At 41.6% G+C, this 24,027-nt stretch overlaps 1 protein-coding gene across 1 annotated transcript in view; it reads left to right on the forward strand.

The window, feature by feature from the left end:
- Positions 1 to 24,027, forward strand: part of GRID1 (glutamate ionotropic receptor delta type subunit 1) — a 1,141,753-nt gene that overhangs the window by 853,689 nt on the left and 264,037 nt on the right. The window contains exon 7 of the mRNA XM_066598745.1: positions 21,058 to 21,219. Within this exon, the coding sequence (XP_066454842.1) occupies positions 21,058 to 21,219 (162 nt within the window). The remainder of the gene's footprint in view (positions 1 to 21,057; positions 21,220 to 24,027) is intronic.

Genomic DNA, 24,027 nt, shown 5'->3' on the forward strand with positions numbered 1-24,027 from the left:
GTAGTGACAAAAGTGCAAAAGATAGGGGCTTACCAACATCAGGTAGCTTTAAAAAGACATTTTTGCATCTAATTAAATCCAATTAAAGGCATACAAGGAACATTTTTAGTCATGAGACAGATTTACTGTCTTGCCATGATTTTGTCTTGCTATTGAAATGGTATTTTTGTGTCATTTATTTTTACTGCATGTCATTATCTTAATTTCATATAAATAGCTGCTCTCAAAGATTCTGTCAGTTTTCCTTGGAAACAGACAAGAATTCAGTGTCATTCTAGTGTTAGACATGGTATCAAATAGCAATGCTTGAAGGCCTCAAGTGTGCAGAAGAGCGCTTGGAGTCTCCTAGTAGAGAATGCTTCTATAATATGGCCTCCGTTGGAACATGGGACTATTTTATCTGTCGCATTTTATGTTTCTGTAGTGCAGAATCAGACATAAAAAATGACAATCTGCAGTCGGAGGTATACAGAAGTATGGTAAGGAATGAAAAAGATGGTTGGGAGCAGTAGACTAAACCTAGAGTAGACCTCGAAAGGACAAAAAGTATAAAGAAAGCACTTGAATTCTTTAATTTAGGGATCCACTCCTTGTTTTGTCATAAGAACTGATGGTTTTCTGTAGAAGCGTTCACATGACGGAATTTTAGATGCGCTAAATACTCGCACCAATCAAAGATAGGACATGCGACTGCAAAGCTCGCATCTAAGGTCTATGGTCCGAGAAAAAATAGGATCTGACCTATCTTAGTGAGTACTTTCCGTAGACTCCTTTTGGAGCTGATTAACGCGCACCACGCACCTCCGATCGTGTAAACAGGCTAATTAAAATAGCTGGAAGTCACCCATTCATGTGATCTCAGTGCAGTATAGCCGCGACCTTTCACGCGCCAAACTGTGCTAAAACAACACTCATCTGAACGAGGGCAAAAGGAAATGTGCTGCCAATAATGATCAAAACCTATGGGGACAAACAATTACATGAATGATCATTCATTCCCTAATAGAGTCTGAATTGGCCTGTGTGAAGACAAGACAAATGAACGCCAATGTCATTGATCATTACTCATAATCTTGAAGAAATTGATTAGTGTAAAATAATTCTAAGAAATAAAATAGATTTTTACAAAATTATTAAACACTTATGTTCCTTTTAACTATGAAATGTTGTAAATCGAAGCTCAAATGCAGTTTTCCTTAAACATACCGTATATACTCGAGTATGGCCGCCTGCAGACGAGCGGGTCGGATCCGGCAGCGAGAAATCTCGCCGCGCGATCCGACCCCAGAGCCTGCAGGGACGAGCGCGTACTCACCCGCGCCTGGCGGCCCCGGCTCTTTGATGTGCCGGCTGCCGCGCAGCCGGCGCATGCGCAGACCGGAGCCGGCGGCCAGGTGAGTGCGTGCCCCGCAGGAAATTAGAACATGCCGCGGTTTGTTTGCCGCGCGAGATTTCGCGCGGCCAAACCGCGGCCGTCTGCATAGGAGTGCGTATTGTAATGCACTCCTATGCAGACTTTCAGCGGCGGAAATCCCGCGGGAAATCCAGCGGCGGGATTTCCGCTCGTCTGCAGGCGGCCTATAAGCCAAGTTTTTCCAGCACATTTTTTTTGTGCTGAAAAAGACCCCTCAGCTTGTACTCGAGGTAAAAAAAAATGAACAAAAAACCCCCACAAGACTCACCTCTCAGCCAGCGTCTGTGTCCCCGATGTGATGGTCTCCCCGGCGGTGTGGCAAGCTGCTTGAGACTTCTTCCTGCTATCATCTCCCTGCTCGGCTTTGAATTCCTCCGCCGGCAGTGCTGTGTAACTAAGCACCCAGCACTTGATCATTCACAACCATTCAGTGAATGACATAACTGAATGGCTGTGATTGGTTTATTGAGCACCGGCTGTGATTTGCAGGTGCTTGATCCAATCAGAGCGCTAAGTTACACAGCACTGACAGCAGGGGAATTTAAAGCCGAGCAGGGAGATGACAGTGGGGAAAAGTCTCAAGTAGCTTGCCGCACCTCTGAGGAGACCATTGCGCCGGGGACACAGATGCAGGCTGAGAGGTGAGTATTGCGGGGTTTTTTCACCTAATATATACTAGAGTATAGCTAGGCTTATACTCGAGTCAGTAAGTTTTACCAGTTTTTTGTGGTAAAACTTATTGACTTGGCTTATACTCGGGTCGGCTAATACTCGAGTATATATGGTAGTTTTTATTATGTATTACAAAAAAAACTGTGGGCACGAATGTTTTTTTTTGCACTAAACCAACAAAACTTCTATTGTCAGCTTTAGAAATAAATATACTTAGTGTATGCACATTGGTCAAAGAAAAATATACTTGTCAAGAGTTCTTAACTTCATCGAGCTGAGCCACTGCTAATTACATGTTGCTCATTACATGCTGTTCGTTTACTGCAGGAAAAACTCTGAAGAGTTAAGAGCACAAATAAAGCAAATCCCTTCTGTGACAGACAAATAAGAAATTACCTTTCCTACCAGTGAGGTTTTTTTTCCTCTAATTACCTGCTAAATGCTTTGTGCATACATAAAGCAAAGCAAGGGCAATATATTTCTAAGACTCTAATTAGGCTCAGTAAGGATTAGAAGAATAGAGTGCCGGGATTCAAGCCCGTTCTGCTAGTTGTCTTCTCAATTCATAATTGTCCAAACAAAACAGCAGCAATCTCTGATCATTAACAAATACAACAGCTTTAAGTTCACTGAAACATAAATACAGGCAGTACATTAGGTCATAATCAGCAGGTATTTACCGTTACTTGAGGTTCTATTTACATTGCTTGCTGCCTTAACCAGCCATAATTGACCACTTATTACAATATGTTCATAGAGAACATTATGCAGAAAATGCTCCTATGGCAGTTATTAGATGGAGGACAGCAAACAGAAAAATCACCTACAGGTAAGGTTAATAATATTAATTATGTTATGATAATGCCACCTGTCAGAGGATGGGCATATTAAGCAGTAAGTGAACTATCAATTGTGATGACTAGGCAACTCAATCTCAACATCTCTAAAACAGCAAGGTTGTCTCTAGCATGCAGTGGTTTCTACCTACCAAAAGTGGTCCAAGGAGAGGCAAGAAATGAACTAGCGACAGCGTCAACATCACCCAAGGTTTGTAAGTCCAAATGCACACGGCCGGATTTGCATTGCAGAATCCGAAGCGAGCATCCGCCTCCGGATTCCGCACCAAATACCTGACACAGGATAACTGACCACAAGCGGAAATCAATTGTAATTTTTTGCACACGGGGAAAAAAATCACAACATGCTCTATTTGCGTGAGGGCTATGCACGGACGGCTTCCATTGAAGTCAATAGAAGTCGTCTATCCAGTGGCCCTTCCTCAATCATCATTGCGGAAAGGCCATGAGATCCACATCTTCGCCTAGAGACAGTGCGGTCAAATCTGTACTGTGCAAGTGCCCCAGTGTGCCAGTCGGCACGTCCGCAGCACGGGAGAAAGATCTGGACAATGCAAGGGTCACCGGCCGTGCACAGGGTCGGATTCCGCTGCGGGATCCCACATTTGGAATCCAACCCAGTTGTGTATATGAGGCCTTAATGTATGCCGAAGCAAAGGCTTTCCAATCGAGTCTAATCTCACAGAAGAGCTGCTGTAGTAAAAATGTAATTCTGGTTATGATAAAAAATGTTTCAGTATACACAGTGCATTGCATCTTGCCTTATAGAGGGTTGCATATCCCCAAAGTGAACAATTATAGGCAGATTGTACTGAATCACCAGTTTATGAGAGACACCATCTAGAAGAGTGTTGGATCTTCTTTGGCCTTGAGAACAGCAGATTGTTGTAGTATAGGTTCGACCAAATGCTGAAATTATTCTGCAGGAATATTGGCCCATGTGGATAGGATAGCATCTTGGATTAGCCGCAAAGTAGATGGAGGTGCTGATGTACTTTGAATAGCTGGCACGAAGGGTTTATCGATTCACGCTGTTTAGTGGGCGATGTTTTTCAACCGCTTTGTGATTCAAGTTTTGTGCTCTTTTGCTTACTGCAGTCTTGTCTTTCTTTTTCTCGTAGACCATGATGACACTCAAACTGGTCATCTGTTGTTATACCCCATGCATGCTGAGAAATAACGAGTTATGAATTAAAACATGTTAGGCCAGGCTCACATGACTGTATTGAAACTGCTTATTACGCAGGCTCTGTATGCCCATGTGATACACAGTAGCTCGCAGGCAATCAGTTGCACTCACATTAGCATGTCAGACTTGTGTAATCCGCGAGTTCAGAATAGAACGCAGCATGTTCTATTTTGCCACATATATATGTGAGACAGGACCCGTTACTCTCTATTGTTGCGTATATACCTACAGTCCATACGCAGTTATATTGCGTAAGGGCTGCGGGTATACACGTCATCACTAAGCAACAGGAAATAAAAACAAATAAAAACCGGTGTACTGCGCATGACCGCCTGCATGGGTATGCAGTCATGCACAGTACAATTTACCAGCCGTATGCAGTGTCAAGGCCAGGTTCACAGATGTGAAATGCTGCGGGAGCCCACGGCATTTTAAGCTTATGGCCATGTAAGCCCAGTCTTAGTTGGAGTACCAGCTTTGTATTTGGGTGCAGTTTACTTGGCTGAGCACCAGCTGTTTGTCAGAATGATTCTTGACATCTTCCTTTGACCAAATTTTTAATAAACACATTTTTATATCCACAGCTTTCCTTTTTGCTGGATGTTTTTTGTTTTCTTTATTTACACTATTTTTTATATACTCTCAATACTGTTGCAGGTGAAAACTCCACAAGGCTCGCAGTTTTTGAAATATTGGCTTCGACTAGCCTAACACTAATAACCATACCTTATTTGAAGTTGCTTCGATTGCTTGATTTTCCCATTGTCATGTGAATACACACTGAAACTGATCCACTCAAAACTTTCTCAATTGATTTTATGCTACATTACAGATGCATGTGTCTGATTTCCATGCAGCAAAGCTAAAATCATGAGAGGGCAAGTGTTTCTAATAAAGTAATCACTTACTGTATATACAGTATTATGATTAGTCTGTGACGTCATCGGACCCCCGCAATGTAATCGCGGAGGGCCGATGGGTTACATTTGTGAACCGAGAGCAAGGCAGGTGGTTTGGTCTCCGCAACCAGAAAGGACGCACACGGGGTGGTCAAGTTAAGAAAAATGTATTTACTATAGGTTAATAAAGGCAAGTTAATGGTAAAAGAACAGGAATAAGGACAAGCAAAATACACAGTATAGTTTGAACAATTCAAGTTAGATTTCACAATATATTCCACGTTTACTATGTCCACCTCCACAGCACAGACACTGAAAGAACAATAGTCCCAAAACTATCCCTAACTGACCCTAACTTCACATTTGGGTGCGCACCCCTCTTACCAGTGGTCCGGGTGGACTGCTTACAGTTTGTAGAAGCGCGCGTTGGGGCCCGATGTCGTCCCTTTCTAGTATAGCGAAGTGTCCTCTCCCCACGGTTATCACAGCATCCGAGGCAATAAGATTCTTCTCAGCAGGCAGGAAAACAAAATGGATGAAATGGGATCCAACAGCAAGTAGCTCAGCACACTAACAGTCCTGCAGAATCCATACACCGCGGTGTGATATAAGCCAGGGGTTGTGCAGTTACCATCCGGTACTCAATAGCACTGCCAGTCTTTAGCTTTGGCGGCAATGTCCACAGCCACAATGTCAGTATTACTGGTTAGCCACGGCACAGTCCTTTCAGCATGGCTCCACTGAACATTCTGTCTCTTTATACTCTGTCTGCCTCTGGACTGAATTACACACAGGTTAGCTGCACAGGAAAGTCCTCTAAGATCTCCACACACTGTCAATGCAGCACAGACACTTGGTTCTCTCTCTGCAAAGATGGCTGCTGCTCTCTCTGTGTCGTCACATCCTGCTTCCTTCTCATACTGGCAGGCTGACCTCATAGGGGTGGGTGTGTCCCTCCAGCATCACATTCCCAGTGCAGGGGCTGCTGACCAGAATCACAGAAACACATATACACTCAACTTTAACACAGTTTAAACAAATGAAACTTGGCACATCATTGGGCTGTATATTAGGACAAGTATATGCACAGAAGCAGCACTCCTATTGCCATAAGGCTGGGACACAGTCTGTATATTACACCATGGCAAAAGAACACCAGATACAGGCGTCCTGCTTTGCAATTGCCTATGATCTCTATTATAAGCTATAAGGCATTGGAGGACATAGCATCACAGCTGTTGTGCATCACGTCTGCTACAGGGATATAAAAAGTTAAAAGAAAGGATAGGAATAGTGTAAAAAAATGTTAAAAAAAAACCTTTTTTGTACTTTATTTCCCTAGTAGTATAAGAAAAAAATGAAATTAAAATCCCACATAATTGGTATCGTTTAGAATTGAGCAAATATACTCGTTTCGAGTAATTACTCGATCGAGCACCGCGATTTTCGAGTACCTCAGTACTCAGGTGAAAAGATTCGGGGGGCACTGGGGTTGCAGGGGGAGGCGTGACAGAGCGGGGGGTAATAGCGGGGAACAGGGGGGAGCCCTCTCTCTCTCCCTCTCCCCCCCACTCCCCGCTGCAACCCCCCACTCAACCACAGTACTCGAAAATCGCGGCATTCGGGCGAAAAAGGGGCATGGCCGAGTAGGTTCGCTCATCTCTAGTATCGTTGTATCCGAAACGACTTGTACAATAAATTGAACATACTTTTTATCCTGCATGGCAAAAAATGTAAAAACAAAACCCTAAGCAACTGATTGCAAAATGCTTGTTTTTTTTTATTATGCCTCCCAAAAAAACGCAATAAAAGTGATCAAAAAAGCCGTATGTACCCCAAAATCGTACCCATAAAAAATACAGCTCGTCACGCAAAAAGAAGCCCTCACAGAGCTCCATTCATAAAAAATAAAAAAGTTATAGGACTTTGAATGCAGCGATGTAAAAATAATTATAATTTCATAAAAAGGGGGCTTTATTGTGCAAAAGTGGAAAAACCTAAAAAAATTATAATATTTTTGGCGTTGTTGTTATCGGACTGACCCGCAGAAAAAATGTATTGTGTCATGCTGTATGATTGACGCTGTGAAAAAAAAAACAATGACAGATTTCATGCGTTTTCTCTTCCTGCTCTCAAAAAAAAAATTCAAGTTTTGCAATACATTATATGCACCCCAAAATGCTACCAATAAAAACTATAGTTCACCGCACAAAAAACCAAACTCTCATATGGCCATGTCGTTGGAAAAATAAAAAAGTTTTGGTGTTTGCAAAGTGGAAATGAAAATCCCCCAAAAATCGTTGCGTCCTTAACGCCAAAATAGGCCATGTCCTTAAGGGGTTAATAGTAAGATTTTTTTACATGGTGTTGTTCCATCAGGGTACATAGATATTATAGAAGGGGGGTCCACTCTAAAACCCAGAAAAACAGAATTTTTGGGGGCACATTTTCTTGCAGTGGCCACTAGCGTCCCTGTGAACCTGAACATATTAGTTTTTGGCTTAAATTGGATGACGTAATTTGCTAAAGTTTTAGGACAGATTTTAGGGCTGCAGTTTTAGAAAATATAATAATAAGAAAAAATAATGAGATATTTCTATAAAGACATATCATATATGTTGCCTTATTAACCTAACACCATGTGGCTATTAATAGTCATGTGAATGGCTGCATGGCTTTGTGGAGAAAGCTGAGATATTGCTGGAAACATTGTGCAGCTAATTAGTGCAGTTAATTGAAAACCTCACCCACTGTATGTGAGTAGGGCTTTGGCCATGTGTGGCTCCCTCTTTGTGTGTACTCAACTTAAAGGGGTTGTCCCGCGCCGAAACGGGTTTTTTTTTTTTTTTAAACCCCCCCCCCCGTTCGGCGCGAGACAACCCCGATGCAGGGGTTAAAAAAACAACCCCCACAGCGCTTACCTGAATCCCGGCGGTCCGGCGTCTTCATACTCACCTGCTGAAGATGGCCGCCGGGATCCTCTGTCTCCATGGACCGCAGGGCTTCTGTGCGGTCCATTGCCGATTCCAGCCTCCTGATTGGCTGGAATCGGCACGTGACGGGGCGGAGCTACACGGAGCTACACGGAGCCCCATAGAGAAGAGGAGAAGACCCGGACTGCGCAAGCGCGGCTAATTTGGCCATCGGAGGGCGAAAATTAGTCGGCACCATGGAGACGAGGACGCCAGCAACGGAGCAGGTAAGTATAAAACTTTTTATAACTTCTGTATGGCTCATAATTAATGCACAATGTACATTACAAAGTGCATTATTATGGCCATGCAGAAGTGTATAGACCCACTTGCTGCCTCGGGACAACCCCTTTAAGTGTCTTTTAAAAGAATTAGTGCCTTTTGTTATAATTTATAAAATATCATTTTTATATAACTTCTATATTAAGCCTTAAAACTAAATGTTAATTTTTGATCTTCTATGCAGAAAAAGATAAAGTATTTTTTTTCTTGTGTTCTTGTATCATCCAGCTGTGAAGGTATAGGTATTGTACAACAAGCTTCATTTAAATGCAAATTACAAATAATTACATATCATTTCATTCTGACGACTGCTGGGTTCTACTTGATAATAACATCAAGCAAATAGTAGTTTTTTCTTTCATTATTTTTTTTCTTTATGTGTAATTTGTAATTTTGATACAGGAACAAGTTGTAGGTTCAGTAACGCTTGTATTTGAAATTCATTTCATAAATATAAGTTTTTTTTAAATTACTTTGTAGAGCTACAAAACCTCACGTTGACAAAGCTCTCTGATACTTAAAGGTCCAGAGAAAATGTTCCCCTTTTTGAATGACACATTGAAATTGTTACATTCTCTATATGCCCAATATGTGCCTCCATATGCCTTCAATTTAATATGAAGACAGAGGTGTGGCATGCAGCCGAGCTGTTAGGATTAGCTTTCACATAGGTCCTTTGCTACTGGCCTGCATCTGTGTGAATTCAAAATTTTACAGCTGCGAAACAGCACCAAAGATAGAGTGGATTATTTTCCCCACCACTGGCTCTTGTACCTTTTTTGCAGCCTGTAGACCTTCTTTGCTGAGGACTTGTGAGGTAGGGTCAGGCCAGGTTTCACAGACCTGAAGCCTAGCAGTAGCTTGCAGAAAGTCCTGTTGCAGACAGCCCTTGCCAACTCCATCAAGTGACTAGCCGATCTATTGATTGCTGGGTTCCCTGCTACCCATTAATGTGCTGATCTGCTTATGCTTTCCAGATTAACAGTGTGATTTTGAGGTGATGTGATACTGACTGCGGGCCAAACTTAAATGGGTTGTCTTGCAGCAGCAAGTGGGGTTATACACTTCTGTATGGCCATATTAATGCACTTTGTAATGTACATCGTGCATTAAATATGAGCCATACAGAAGTTATTCACTTACCTGCTCCGTTGCTAGCGTCCCCGTCGCCATGGATCCGTCTAATTCTGATGTCTTCTTGCTTTTTTAGACGCGCTTGCGCTGTGCGGTCTTCTTCCTGGTGAATGGGGCCGCTCGTGCCGGAGAGCTGGTCCTCGTAGCTCCGCCCTGTCACGTGTGCCGATTCCAGCCAATCAGGAGGCTGGAATCGGCAATGGACCGCACAGAGCCCACAGTGCACCATGGGAGAAGACCCGCGGTGCATCGTGGGTGAAGATCCCGGCGGCCATCTTGGTGAAGGAAGAAGAAGGAAGAAGGAAGACGTCGCAGAGCGGGGATTCGGGTAAGTAATAAATTTTTATTTTTTTTTAACACATCCTTTGGGGTTGTCCTGCGCCGAACGGGGGGCCTATGGAAAAAAAACAAAAACTGTTTTGGCGCGAGACAACCCCTTTAAGGACTTCCACTTCTAAAGGAAAGTCCTGTCATATCTGACTTATACACACTTCTCTTAGGTCTGTTATAAATGTGATTGCTACATTATAATTGCAATTATTTTGTCACCTTAATCACACGTTTCTGTAGAATGCTTACCATAAATGAGGCATGCCCACCTCCTGTCCCACATACACAAGCATTTGTGTGAGTCTTAAGTGGTCTATAACTAATATTGCATATCAAACATCTCAGTACCTACAAAATAATATATGTTTGACCATGACCTGTTTGAGTATTACAAAGGTCTTCAACCTGCCACTGAAAGATGTAAACTAAGTGCATAATTAATTGTTTAGTAGGTGTGGTCATCAATACCAAGAGGTAAAATTTAGAGGTATATCTAAGGCTTCTTTCACATGAGCGCATATCGGCCGGGCGATATGTACTGTGATCTGATGCATTGGATTCCAATGCATCAGATCACATGGGCGTATTTGGGAGATGTAAAAACACCCGGCCAAGCCAATAGAACGCTGGGCGTTTTTATGTTGAGCCCAAAAGATAGTCCTGGAACTATCTTTTGGGCTGGAATACGTCCAGATTTTTTACATGGTGTTGTTCCATCAGGGTACATAGATATTATAGAAGGGGGCCCACTCTAAGGGCGGCTTCACACGACCGTAGTATATCAGCCGCGTAGTTCCGGGACTTAGCTCCGCCCCCATCCCGCCTCTCCTCATTGCAAATAGTGCAGAGGGGTGGACAGGGGGTGGAGAGTTGGCAGAGAGGGGGTGGGAGCTGGTGGGAGGCCGTGGGTGGGAGGGAGTTTAGCAGCATAGCTCATTTTGTGCAATTGGAGGGGGCGGGACCGGGGTAGAGCTGAACACAGATTCGCCCTGCCTCCTCCCATTGATGGCTATGGACAAGGGACGAGACATGGGCGGAGCTAAGCCTCCCCCCTCCCCGACCCTTGTCCATAGCCATCAATGGGAAGAGGTGTAGCAGATTGGCGCTTAGCTCTGCCCCCATCCCACCCCCTTCCATTGCACAGAACAAGCAGGGAGGAAGAGAGGTGAGCCTGCATGGGGAAAGGGAGGGTAAATGGGAGATGGCCTGGTGAAGTCGGTGCACTTGCGCCGGCCTCACCAGGCCATATTAACCGGCGCGCAAATGTTTGATTTGTGCGCCCGTTCACCATTTCTTTTTGCACCCAACGTAGCATATATCTGCTGTCCGTGAAAACGGCTGGCTGATATCTGCTCGTGTGAAAGATGCCTTATAATGAGCTCCTATTCTACCTGGTCCATGTCTAACATCAATTGCACATACCTTAAAGTCAGGCTGAGGAACAGCCCTAAAAAAAAAAAATTCACCTTACTAAAAAGGCTTAACTCTGAGGCCTTAGTCACACGGGCGTTTTTCCGCGCGATTTGCGGATCGCATGACGGATGCGCATCCGCAAATCGCGTGACCGGGACCCAAAAATCGCCCGAAAAATCTGCTTCTAGCCGCGTTTCATTAGAAACGGGCCGGAGCAGTTCAGCGCATTGAATTCAATGGAGCCGGCTATACAGCCGGCTCCATTGAAAGCAATGCGCTGCGGGTGAGTGCGGGATGAATTGTCGGGAAGGGCTTAAATATATAAGCCCTTCCCTGCAATTCATCCAGAAATGTGTAAAAAAAAATATATATATATACTCACCTTGTCCCGGCAGACGGAGTTCAACGCAGCCGGGTGTGAAGGGGGTGTGAGGGAGACCTGCCCCTGATTGGCTCAGCCCTGAGCCAATCAGAGGCAGGTCTCACTCACACCCATTCATGAATTCAAGCCCTTCCCGACAATTCATCCTGCGATCGCCGGCAGCCCATTGCTTTCAATGGAGCCGGCTGTATTGCCGGCTCCATTGAATTCAATGGGCAAACATCGTTCTTCTCTGCCACCGCTGTTACAGCTGTGGCAGAGAAGAATGATTTGCCTTCTATATGTTCCCAATGGGGTCGGCGCTGCTGCCGCCGGCCCCATTGAGCGCATATAGAGAAGAGAACAGGAATCGCAGATCGCAGATAGGTGCGATCTGCGATTTCTGTTCTATAATTTATCGGACGAGCACATAAAAAGCGCTCATGTGTCCGATACTATTGCAAAGCAATGGTTTTAAAAAATCGCCGGACGCATGCGCATGCGCAAATCGCGCGAAAAAACGCCCATCTGACTAAGGCCTCAAGCAGTATTTCTTCAAGAAACACACCTTAGACATAATCATATACCTAAAATTCCTACCCATAATTATAATAAATGGTACCACAGCACAAATTCTTCAGCCTCAAGAGATGTAACAATAGCAATTGTTTCACCCCCTTAGTCTCACTATCAGATGCAGACAGTAAATATGTCTTCTTCATGGGCATAATTGCAAATTATACAATTTATTTCACCAATTTCTACACTGCAAACCAAAACCAAGCATCATGGCTTCTTCACACTTTTGAAAAATTCATGTACTTTGCAGAAGGCTTAATAATAGTTAAAGATGACTTTAATATGATAATCCCCAATTAACAGACACCACATCACACACACCCACAGTACCTCAAACACATATTTGCAAACTCAAAAATGCCCTTTTTGAGTTTTGCCTCAGAGACACTTGAAGAATTTTGAATCCTGAGGTTAGGGATTACACCTACGTCTCCCAAGTACACAAAACATGTGAAAAAGACTTGGATATACTAATAAATCAAAAACTAAACATGAGTCAACAGTGTGATGCAGCAGCAAAAAAGGTGAACACAATTATGGCATGTATGAAAAGCAGCATAGAGTCCAGATCACATGAGTTAATTATCCCCCTATACTCTTCCTTATTCAAACCTCATTTGGAATACTGTGTCCAGTTCTGGGCACCCCCAATTTAAAAAATATATATTTTCTAACTGGAGCAAGTTCAGAAAAGAGTTACCAATATGGTGAGCGATCTGAAAACCATGTCCTATGAGGAATGTTTAAAGGATCTGGAAATGTTTAGCTTGCAAAAAAGAAGACTGAGAGGAGACTTAATAGCTATCTACAAATATCTGAAGAGCTGATGGGTCAGCCTTATTTTTATTTGCAAAGGAAAGAAAAGAAGCATTGGGAGGAAACTGAAAGGGAAGAGACACAAAATAGATATTAGAAGAAAAACTTTCTGACAGAGAGGGTGATCCAGAAATAGAACAGGTTGCCTTTCAAATATAATGTTCTACACTAAATCAATCCATATTTCTAGATGGCTCTCCTTCATTGACCCTGCCATATTCACCCCTACAATTAATCTGGATCTCTGTCATTCAATAGCTGAGAGCTGCCTCTGATTGGTCACAGTGCTCAGCAAATCAGAGGCAGCACTCATCCATTCATCAAATTTATAAATAGGTGAGTGCTGCCGATGATTGGCTAAGCGCAGGGACCAATCAGAGGCAGCTCTCAGCTGTCATTCAATAGCTGAGAGCTGCTTCTGATTGGTCACGGTGCTTAGCCAATCAGCGGCAGCCCATTCAGCAGGCGGGGCTCCATTGAAAACGATGCAGAGCATGGGTCACCTTGAATAATGCTCGAGTCTACCATTGACTTCAAAGGGGTTTGTTACTTAAAACGAGCTCTAGAGCATTACAAAAAGCTCGGCTCAAGTAACGAACACCCGAGCATTTTGGTGCTCGCTCATCTCTAATAGGATCATACAATGTAGAGATCTCTAAGATTTACTGTTTGTATCTTTTTACCTTAGCATCTCCTCGGATGGATATAATTACCTGACCTATTCTCTGTAATGTAAACAAAGCCTCTGCTACCCCATCATATCTAACAGAAAGAATAATTATTTTATAGAAAGGAATATATTAATAATGACTCCAGTTTAGGATCTTGGGGTGTGTGGAACAGCTATATTCCAGCAGAAAAAAAGTTTTTCTCACATTTGTTCAGAGTATCCCTTTTAATCAATACATAAGGTTTAGTGTGTTCTCTCACTGTGCTGTCAACATAAAAGGTTTCTGTACTGATCTATGTCAAGCTTGTAACATTATGTACTATTGTGGCCTTTATTGCATGATGCAGTTTGTGTGAACCACTAGTTTCCATTTGGTGATGCTTTCTTGATCTCCAAATCCCATTCTCTACATCTTCTTCCCCTCACTTCATTTTAAGTAGCAATCTCTGATGCAGAAAATAGCAGAAGCCGTCTGCTAACATCTGGCTGATTCTAGTGTAACATGTCATTTAAAGAAGACTGGAAAAACGTTGTCAGTTTTGCAGCTCATCCAATATGTATAGTAATAACACTTTACAATGAAGTTGATCCAGAATCTTTTAAATAAGCTCTTTGTTCATCTCTAAGGCATGTTGTAAACGGTTCAATATTGTACTAGTGGTTTTATTTTTTCGAGTGTCCAGGAAAAACACTGCCACTTTTAACACAGATAAGTGATTCCTTTGATGGATTTCATAAGTATTATTTCAGTAAACACAAAATGTCTATTTCCAGACCCTGTGAACACTTATAAAATATAAGGCTACAAAAACATTTTTAGAATAATCAGAAAAGCACAATTTATATAGTCTACACTTCACAAGTATATACTGTAGTTTAGGCTGTCCAAAGTATAAATGGTGGACTCTGCCACTATTGTTCAGTTCTATTTTGCATATGTTTTTCACCAACTTGTAGTGATATCAGTTACAGTAACAACTAAACACTTAGGCCTCTTTCACACAAACGTTATTTTAACGCAGAGTAGGTGCATCAAAACGTTTTGTCTTAAAGAATAGAGATGAGCGAGCATACTCGTCCGAGCTTGATGCTCGTTCGAGTATTAGGGTGCTCGAGATGCTCGTTACTCGAGACGAACACCACGCAGTACTCGTCTCGATTAAACGAGCACTGACCATTGAATTCAATGGAGCCGGCAATACAGCCGGCTCCATTGAAAGCAATGGGCTGCCGGCGAGCGCGGGATGAATTTTCGGGAAGGGCTTAAAAATATAAGCCCTTCCCTGAAAATCATCCAAAACTGTGTAAAAATTAAAAAAATATATATACTCACCTGGTCCCGGCAGACGGAGTTCAGCCACGGCCGGCCGGCAGTTCTCCTGAACTGCTGTGAGTAGTATTCAGCAGCCGGGGATTTAAAATCTGCTGGGTCAAGGTGAGTATATATATTTTTTTTAATTTTGTATTGCCGGCTCCATTGAATTCAATGGGCTAACATCGTTCTTCTCTGCCACAGCTGTTACAGCTGTGGCAGAGGAGAATGATTTTTATGCTGACAGTGCGGGGGGGGGGGGGTTCTCACTCTTGCCACTATTGTGGCTTAATGGTGAGACCTCGGAGCCTGAAATGCAGCCCTGCATGTTGCTCCTCGCCTGCCCTATCCATTTCTGTGTTTTTTACATGACTTTGGTGATTTGCTAAGATTTTCACAAATGAAAACCTTAGCGGAGCACCAGTCATATACAAAAATGCTCGAGTCGCCCATTGACTTCAATGGGGTTCGTTACTCGAAACGAACTCTCGAGCATCACTGAAAGTTCGACTCGAGTAACGAGCACTCGAGCATTTTGGTGCTCGCTCATCTCTATTAAAGAACCTATGGTCTCCTATTGGTTCTTTTAGACAAACGATTTTTTGATGCACCAAAAAAAAATTATGTATTAATGCCGATATAGCTCTTGTGTCAAAAGATACAACTTGTTCTATCTTTTGACAGCAAAATACTGGCAGCTCCATAGACTCATATGAGAGTTTATGCGAGCCAGGAAAGAAAGGGGAGGGAGTTGAACAGCGGCTAGCACTGTAAAACAATGACAGGTCCTTCTAGTGAGGCATTATAAGTATAGATGAGCGAGTATACTCGCTAAAGGCAATTGCTCGAGCGAGCATTGCCTTTAGCGAGTATCTCCCCCGCTCGAGACTGCAGGTTCGGGTGTCGGCAGCGGGCACGGAGCTGCGGGGGAGAGCGGTAAGGAACGAAGGGGAGATCTCTCTCTCCCTCTTGCTCACCCCTGCTGACAGCCGCTACTCACCGCTCCCCCGCGCCGTCACCTGAACCTGCAGTCTCGAGCGGGGGAGATACTCGCTTAAGGCAATGCTCGCTCGAGCAATTGCCTTTAGCGAGTATACTCGCTCATCTCTAATTACAAGCCATTAAAGTTGTTTTGCCAAGTGAGTGATTTTGGGGCTGCAGCGTAAGTGCACTGTAAGAAGCCACATTCAATGTTATTTGGCCTTGATTCTGCTTTGGAGGTAGGCCTGAGCCTGAAGAGATTGAAATATTGTAGTTAGTTTCTGATGAGCTTCTCAACACAACCATTGAAATAAAATGTGTTTATGTAGTTGGCCTTCATAAATGTAGGAAAAGGTTGTACTTGAAGTACTAAATATACAGGTGTGACTTTACAGATTTCTTTTGTAAAACTTAGTGCTCATGCCCACACTTGTATGTGTAAAGTGCCGCGAGTCTCCCATGGCGTTTTACACATACACAGCCCATATGCTCTGCTGGCAGAGAGCCGGCAGAGATTACGTATGTGCTGCATGTGGCATTGCGCATGCCTGGAAATCACACGTCATGGACATGCACTGCGTGATTTTTAATTTTTCTTTTAATTCCCCGCTCTGTTTAGAGCGGGGATGTGTATATGTAATGTTTTATGTGTGGACAGCTTATCATAAGCAGCCCATAGAAGGGCTTGTGTATCATACTCAGAGCAATAGAGCATGCTGTGATTTATTTCTCTTGTGTATAGATGCGCAGTTTCCACATGCTGATACAATGAAAGTCCATTGACTTCCATTGTCTCCATTCACCCCGTATCATGGTGAAGGGAGGCAAGAAACTTTTTTTTCAAGATTTGTACATGATTATTTACTTAGTGTATGGCCTCATATCCGTAGCCCCTATATGAGCCCGTGGACATGAGCACATACAGTCAGTAAATATTGTACGAATTTGGAAAATTGTTTACTTGGTTTGCAAGATTTAATGATTTAATGGCATTTCTACAATGATAAATGCACCCAAAATGTATATTACTGCAGTTAACATCCTCTGTAGGCACATTGCCTCTCTTAGCCTTGACCAAACATTGGGAATATATAGTTTATACAGTAAATGCAAACCTAATATGGTGTTGTTTTATGCCAACTAAGTAGAAAGGTGAAAAACAAAAATAGGGGTGGAGCTACCTGAATGGGTAGGTGATTTTGAAAAACTATAAGTAGAGAAACGTGCGGAAAATGTGATTTTTCTCTGTTGTTAGGGTGGTGGGTCGTGGAAGAAGACCTTGTTGGTCGGGTGCAGCCAACCTAATTATAGTCACACTGGCAGGTGAAACTATTCTGATGGATAAGTGGAGAAAAAAATGTGATGGGTGTAGGCGCAGCTGACCGCAACATAAAATTCTGTACAATATAAATTTTATTTTAAACCAGCGTAAAAAGATGCGTTTTGGGCAACACCCCTTCCTCAGTTATAGCTGGGGATGCACCTTGTGTTAGCTATTAGTATGCGCATGGTGTACCAGGCAGAGAGGTACAGCCAACTAGAAACAGCTGCAGGTTATTATATAGTTAGAGCTAAGTTTCCAAAGGCAGACAAAAATGGTTACAGATTTTGTGTTTAGAATTTACAGGGTTTTTTTTTCATTCACAATTTAATTAAGTCATGCTGTTATTATTACTGTCCTAAGACATTAAGGGGATTTTCTGCGCCCTAGTCATGTGATGATCTCACAGGCTTATTACATTATAACTATCAGGCCTCTATGCTGTAACGCGTCATCCACATGATTGATCAATTCATGAACATACTATGATTTCATACTCTGGAAGTAAATGATGAAGATTCCCATTCAATGACTTACAAGAAGAAATCTTTAAAGCTGTGATGACCTGTTATATAAAGTATATCAGAAGGTTAAACCAAACAACATTATGCAATGAGTATATTGTTGAAAGCGATATAGCCTTGATGTAATACATTCTACCTTATTGCACTTAAGCGTGACAACAATCAAGTCTAATTATTCAATAATACAGTACTTACTTGCTTCTATTGATTCCATGCACAATCTGTTCTGCTTCATAGAACAAGCAACTGGATTATGTGAGCTGTTTAATGGCAAATATTTATAATATGAAGTCACTTCACTGATGACACCTGCTCTATTTGATGTAAATAAGTGGTAAATGTTACCAGATGGTATTGTTACATATTTAAACCATGACATACAGTATGCTGGCTGAAAGCAAAACAACGTATTTTAAGCATTCTAATAAATATGGCATCAAATATTATCAGCATTGCTTCATAGTCGTTGGGCATTGAAAAAGATTAAACTGACCATCCAGTTTCGGGACAAAATTATATCCCTGGATAGAATGAGCAGGGGGCTATATAACCTGCAATTGTTCTCTGATAACCCTCCAATCCAATAATTTTGGACCTTGTTTTCAGCCGTCCAGCAATTTTCTAACTACCTAATGCGCATTGTGCTCTTTTTTTGCCCAGTGGGGATCACATGAGCATTTCTGGCTAATCAGAGAGCAGGTATAGTGCATTGTTAGTCTAATACTACCAATGGACTGTGGGTATTAGGTTATTTGAATGTTGTGTTGGCCATCTTGGATCCCCCAAAACAGGACCTGGAATTGGCAGATTGGAGGGATGGAAGAGATAAGCCACTTGCATAGATCTGGACACATTATGTCAGGCATTAAATTCTTGGTGTTTAAGAACAAGTGTGAAGCTAAAAATGAGCAAATCAAATTTGCCTGTACTCCCCTCCATGTACAATAAAACAGGTACTGTTATAATAATAGATTCATGAAAATGAGGAGAATGACTGTGCCATATGCTGATTGACACTGGATCAGCATCTCTGCCTTCTTCATTAAACCTTATAAACTGCCCCTAAATTTGCATGCAGAGAAGCAAAGAAGTTTTGATGTCTCTATTATTGTTCCATTCTGTTATCCAAATTTATAAAGTGGCTTGACAAAGTATGACACGCAGAAGTCCTATGTAATTCCTTTAATGTAAATTTGTGATAAATAAGAGATTATAATGATTTTGTTACTGAAATTCTGTCCATCGAAATCCCAACTGGAGAAAAATTAATTTCCATAGATTATCATAAAACTACTAGAATGCATGTCATATTACTTGAGAGCTCTAAAGTATAGAATCACTGTCAATTCCTACAGATGACATCGTAATGAATGGGTTAGCCTCTTATTTGGAATATTAAGCAATTAAAGTCAATCTTCAACCTGAGCTTCTGTTAAACAGAGCAACACAGCATTAGTTAATGAGGTTTCCCAGGGAGAAAAAATAACATTTTCTTACATTTATCTCCTTATAGTGCAGCATTTACTAATACATCTTGATAAACCAAGCTGCTATATTGTGCCGCTGCAGCCTTTAGTCATGCAACACAGGAAGCTGTGTAGTTTCTTCTTGGTGCATTCTTCCTGGTGTAGTTACATAACCGTGGGCTGTGTTCCTCTCATTTTAGTATTGGATTATTATTCATATGACTGCAAGGAGCTGACAAATCAGATTGACAGCCCTTTGCAGTCATGTGGTCATTGACATGTTACCTGTCATGGTTCATAACCATGCTGTGGCATGACGGCCGTGATGCAGAAACGGACTGGCATCACATTGTCAGTCCGAGCCACATGATGACACTATTGGCACATGCATACTGTTGCTGCAGCAGTTACCTTTGGTGTTGTATGTCTGATATCCCACAGGGTTCCCTGTCCTTGTGGAGGGTTCCTTAGGTGTCATATGTTGAAAATCCCTTAAATATTTTGTGCTTCTCCTGTTTCTCCTATCAATGATAATGGAAGTTTATATATTTCAACCCGTACAGTACAGCTGATTAGTCATCTGATGTTGGTGAAGTTCACATCCTCCTGGATTCAACCATCTTGTCAGATAACTTGCAAGTGCCCTTCTTTAGGCCGGCTGCACATGACCGGATATCAATTGTGGAATCCACAATCGTAGTCTGTGTGGACGATTCATGGTATTCTGCACCTATTGAAAAAATAGAACATTCACATGTCTGCTCAAATGATCATATAGGGATTGCAATTTCCCCGACCGGATTTAAAATAGCAGCATGATATATTTTTGTGTTAAATGCACATGGACGGCATCCATTGAAGTCAATGGAAGCCGTCTGACCTTCTGCCCATCCGCAATTGATGGATAGGCTGGATGTACAGGCAGGTGTTTTCCTGTATTAGCTTTGTAGGGATATATTTCTCTTTTTTTCCTCCTTATTGTGGTTGGTTTGTGCTAAGAGTGTTCTATGCTTTATTAACTTGTGTGTGTATGTCTCCTGTCGACACTGCCTTACATCCGATCTGAATGTAGTGCATTAATGCTTGGCTTGGATGTAACACTACCAAGACAACCAGTTGGTGGAACAGGGAACTCTTTTCATGCTGGCTTGGTTGTGTAGGCTAGTACGAGGTGGTGTTCCTGAACCAATCATAGCAATCTCTTGCTGGAGGCAGGGTATTCAAGCCCCAGTACCAGGAAGAGAATGCTCTCCAGTGCTGAGTACTACACACAAGACTGCCAGAGACCAGCTAGAGGGACCCGAACGGCACCTGCTATGTGAGTATTAAGACACTTCCAAAAATAAGTCACTTTGCCTCTTTTGGGCAAAAATTAATATAAGACAGTGTCTTATTTTTGAGGTAACACGGTGGAAGCAGCATGTATACTGAATGCATACAGGATCTATGACAAATCACTACATAAACCATGTAGAGAACTGTAAAAAAATACCTAATGTCTACAGTTAGCTGTAAATTACTATAAAGTTGCTGTTCATTTTAGCTGTTGCAGACTAGTAAATAAATATATATGTTATTTTAAAATTGCATTGCAGAGGGATACTGTGTATTATTTACTGTTTATCACATTACCTTCTCATCGCCACATGGCTGAAAATCCTGGACTACCAAATTAACTTTTAAGCCAAAAACTGAATGCTAGGATAAAAACTACTTCCCCTTACTCAAATGTTTTTTTCATTGGTCCTAACTGGTTGAGTTGAATATAGGACCTTTATTTTCTTCGGTCTTCTGAATAACAGCTTATGTTGACTTTCATATAAACATTACACTGGCATAAAATAAATACTGTGTGTTGTTTGCAGGTGTCCAACCTTTATCTATATGACAGTGTACTGATGTTGGCTAATGCCTTCCATAGAAAACTAGAAGACAGAAAGTGGCACAGTATGGCAAGCTTGAACTGCATGAGAAAGTCAACAAAACCTTGGAATGGTGGAAGGTCTATGCTAGACACAATAAAAAAGGTAAGAACTCGTCACTCTAATCAGAAATTCTAATAACGATTATTATTGTTTTGTGTTAGAGTTTAATTCATTTCCCTACATTTTCCTATCCATGTTAAAATAATTTGAGAAATGTTGTAATCTGCATATATTCTGAAATATATTGACCAAACACATATAGAACAATTATAATAACAACTTTAACAGCATTAAGAGCAAAATACATTTCCAACCACTTCAGTTATCTTATGTCAGTCACTGCACATCTTGTCTATTCACTTCAGGTATCAATTTAAACTAATTACTCTTATCCACAAAGCTCTTCAGAGTGCTGCACCATCCTATCTCCTTTTCCTCATCACTGCCAACCACCCAACTCATGATCTATGTTCTGACAATGATCTAATTCTACATGACCTATCACTTCCATCACCAAGACTCTTCTTGAGCTGCACCATTTCTCTTGAATTCACTACCATGGACAATCAGATTAATTCTCAATATCTACAGTTCTAACTGTGCACTAAAATACATTTTCTAAGGAAGGCTTATCACATTCCTCACTCTGGCTCTTTCCTTCTAACTCCCTTCTACATTATCATTTAGAACCTGATCCATTCCCCCTTTTTGACAGTATCACCCATGTTCTTTGCACGTTGTAGGCTCATCTACCTTCATGTGTATCCAATTTTTCTAAAAGACATCTGTACTTTTGTACAGAGCAAGCATTTTTTACCTTTTGTTTCGTCCTTATTTCCTCATAGGTTGTAAGCTCTTAGAAGCACTTCTATTATTTGAAGTGTTAGTACATTATTATGCAATGTCTGTTTTTTTTGTGCATGCATTCTCTGAATTGGAATATTCTTTAGGATATGTTTGCAGTATATAAATGAGGATCATTATTGCTTGTATTATCTCTTATATCTTGGGGAATCAAGTGCTCATGTAAAATGTGTCCATTTTATCTGTGATCACATCTATCTGTCTGCCTGACTGTACAATAATCATTAGTTTATGGTACTAAAATGTTATATTTATTACTTATAATTACTTATATCGTTGTTCATTTTATAGTGGTAAATAGTGTTGCTTGTCGTGATCTGTCGGGTGATAAAATTGAGCAAATGTTTGCAAAATTGGATCTGGCCATCCCTACCAAAAGTTTTTCTCAATATTGTTTTACAATGGTATGGGTCACAATTTTCTATGAATATGGTTTCGTTGCTAGCACTCTTACCTTTCACTGCTGGGGTCCTATCTTCAAATCCAATTAAGGATAATATTTGCATAGACTTTGAAGGCTTTTATGTAGATGTTGCCCTTAGTCAGATTTAAACCTGCAACTACAGTGCTGCAAGGCAGCATTGCTGATAACTGAGCCACCACACTTTTCTGTTCTACTCTAGACAAGAAAAGCAACAAAAATAATAAATACAAAGAGACCATACAATAAACTCAATCAGATGTTGATCTTAGTCAGATTGGAACCTACAAACCCAGCATTGCAAAACAGCAGTGTTAACAGCTGATCTGCTACACTTGGCTGCTCTGCTAAAGACTAGAAAAACAACAACAAGAATAAACACAATGAGATTGCAATAAAAACATCCAGACATTGACCTTTTGTCAGATTTTAATTTACATTTCCAGCATTGCCAACAACTGAGCTACCACACTTCTTGTTTCTTCTCCTGAGGAGGAGGAGAAGATGGAGAAAAATAAAAAAAGAAACACAAAGAGAAACTACAAACTCCATGCATATGTTGTCTGTAATCGACCATGAACTTAGAACCCCATTACTAGCCACTCAGCTTTTTCCTTCTTCCTCCTCCTGCTTCTTCTCTGGAGAAGAAGGAGAAAAATGAGAAGGAAAAGTATAACATGATTTTATTCTCCTTCATCTCCTTCTTCCTTAATCTCATTCTCAGCTGTCCTATATTTCTTCTCCTACTACTCCTTTTCCTTCATATTTTTTCCTAGTGGAGGAGGAAGAAAAAGGAGGAAGAAGGAAGAACAAGGAGAAGGAATAACTAGCATGGTGGCTTAGTCATTTCCACTGTTGCCTTGCTGGTGTTCTACTGTCAAAACTGTCCAATGGCAACATTTGGACGGTGCTTTATGGTTTCTCTGTGTTTATTTTTCTAGGTCTTTACCTACTGTGGAGCAAATACTGCAGGTGTGGTGCGTCAGTTGTTCACACTGCTGCCTTGCAGAGATGGATTAGTTTCCAATCTGACCAAGGGCAACATCTGCAGGGGGAAAAGTTTAATTTCTCCTTGTGTTTATTCTTCTTGTTCTTGTTATCAAGAGCTCCACAACCAAGGGTGGCTCAGTTGTTAGTGCTACTTCTTTGCAGTGCTTTAGTTGTATGTTTAAATCTGACCAAAGGCAACATCTAGAGGTGTGTGTGTTTGTGTGTGTGTGTGTGTGTGTGTGCAGGGGGAGGAGGGTTATGTAATTTTTCTGTTCATTCTTCCTGTTCTTCTCCTCCCCAGGAGTAGAAGGAACAGCTGTGGGCACTAAGTTATTAATGCTGCTGCTTTTCAGTGTTGCAGTTATAGGTTCAACTGTGACCAAGGACAACATCTGGAATTAGTTATTTTATGTTCTCATTGCATTTATTCTCGTTGTTGTTCTTGTTCTTGTTCAGAGCAGAGTGGACATGTGCCGTGCTACAGTTGTTAGCACTGCTGCTTTGGAGTGCTGGAGGGGAAGGTTAAAATTTGATGTCATTTTTCACATTCCATGAGTCTTTGAATCTAGAACACCAGCAGTGAAAGTCAATGGTGATAGCAACTGAGCCTCATTCGTAGAAAACAGGGACACATA

This window comes from Eleutherodactylus coqui, chromosome 4 (genome assembly GCF_035609145.1).
Source record: "Eleutherodactylus coqui strain aEleCoq1 chromosome 4, aEleCoq1.hap1, whole genome shotgun sequence".
NCBI classification, from domain to species: Eukaryota; Metazoa; Chordata; class Amphibia; order Anura; family Eleutherodactylidae; genus Eleutherodactylus; species Eleutherodactylus coqui.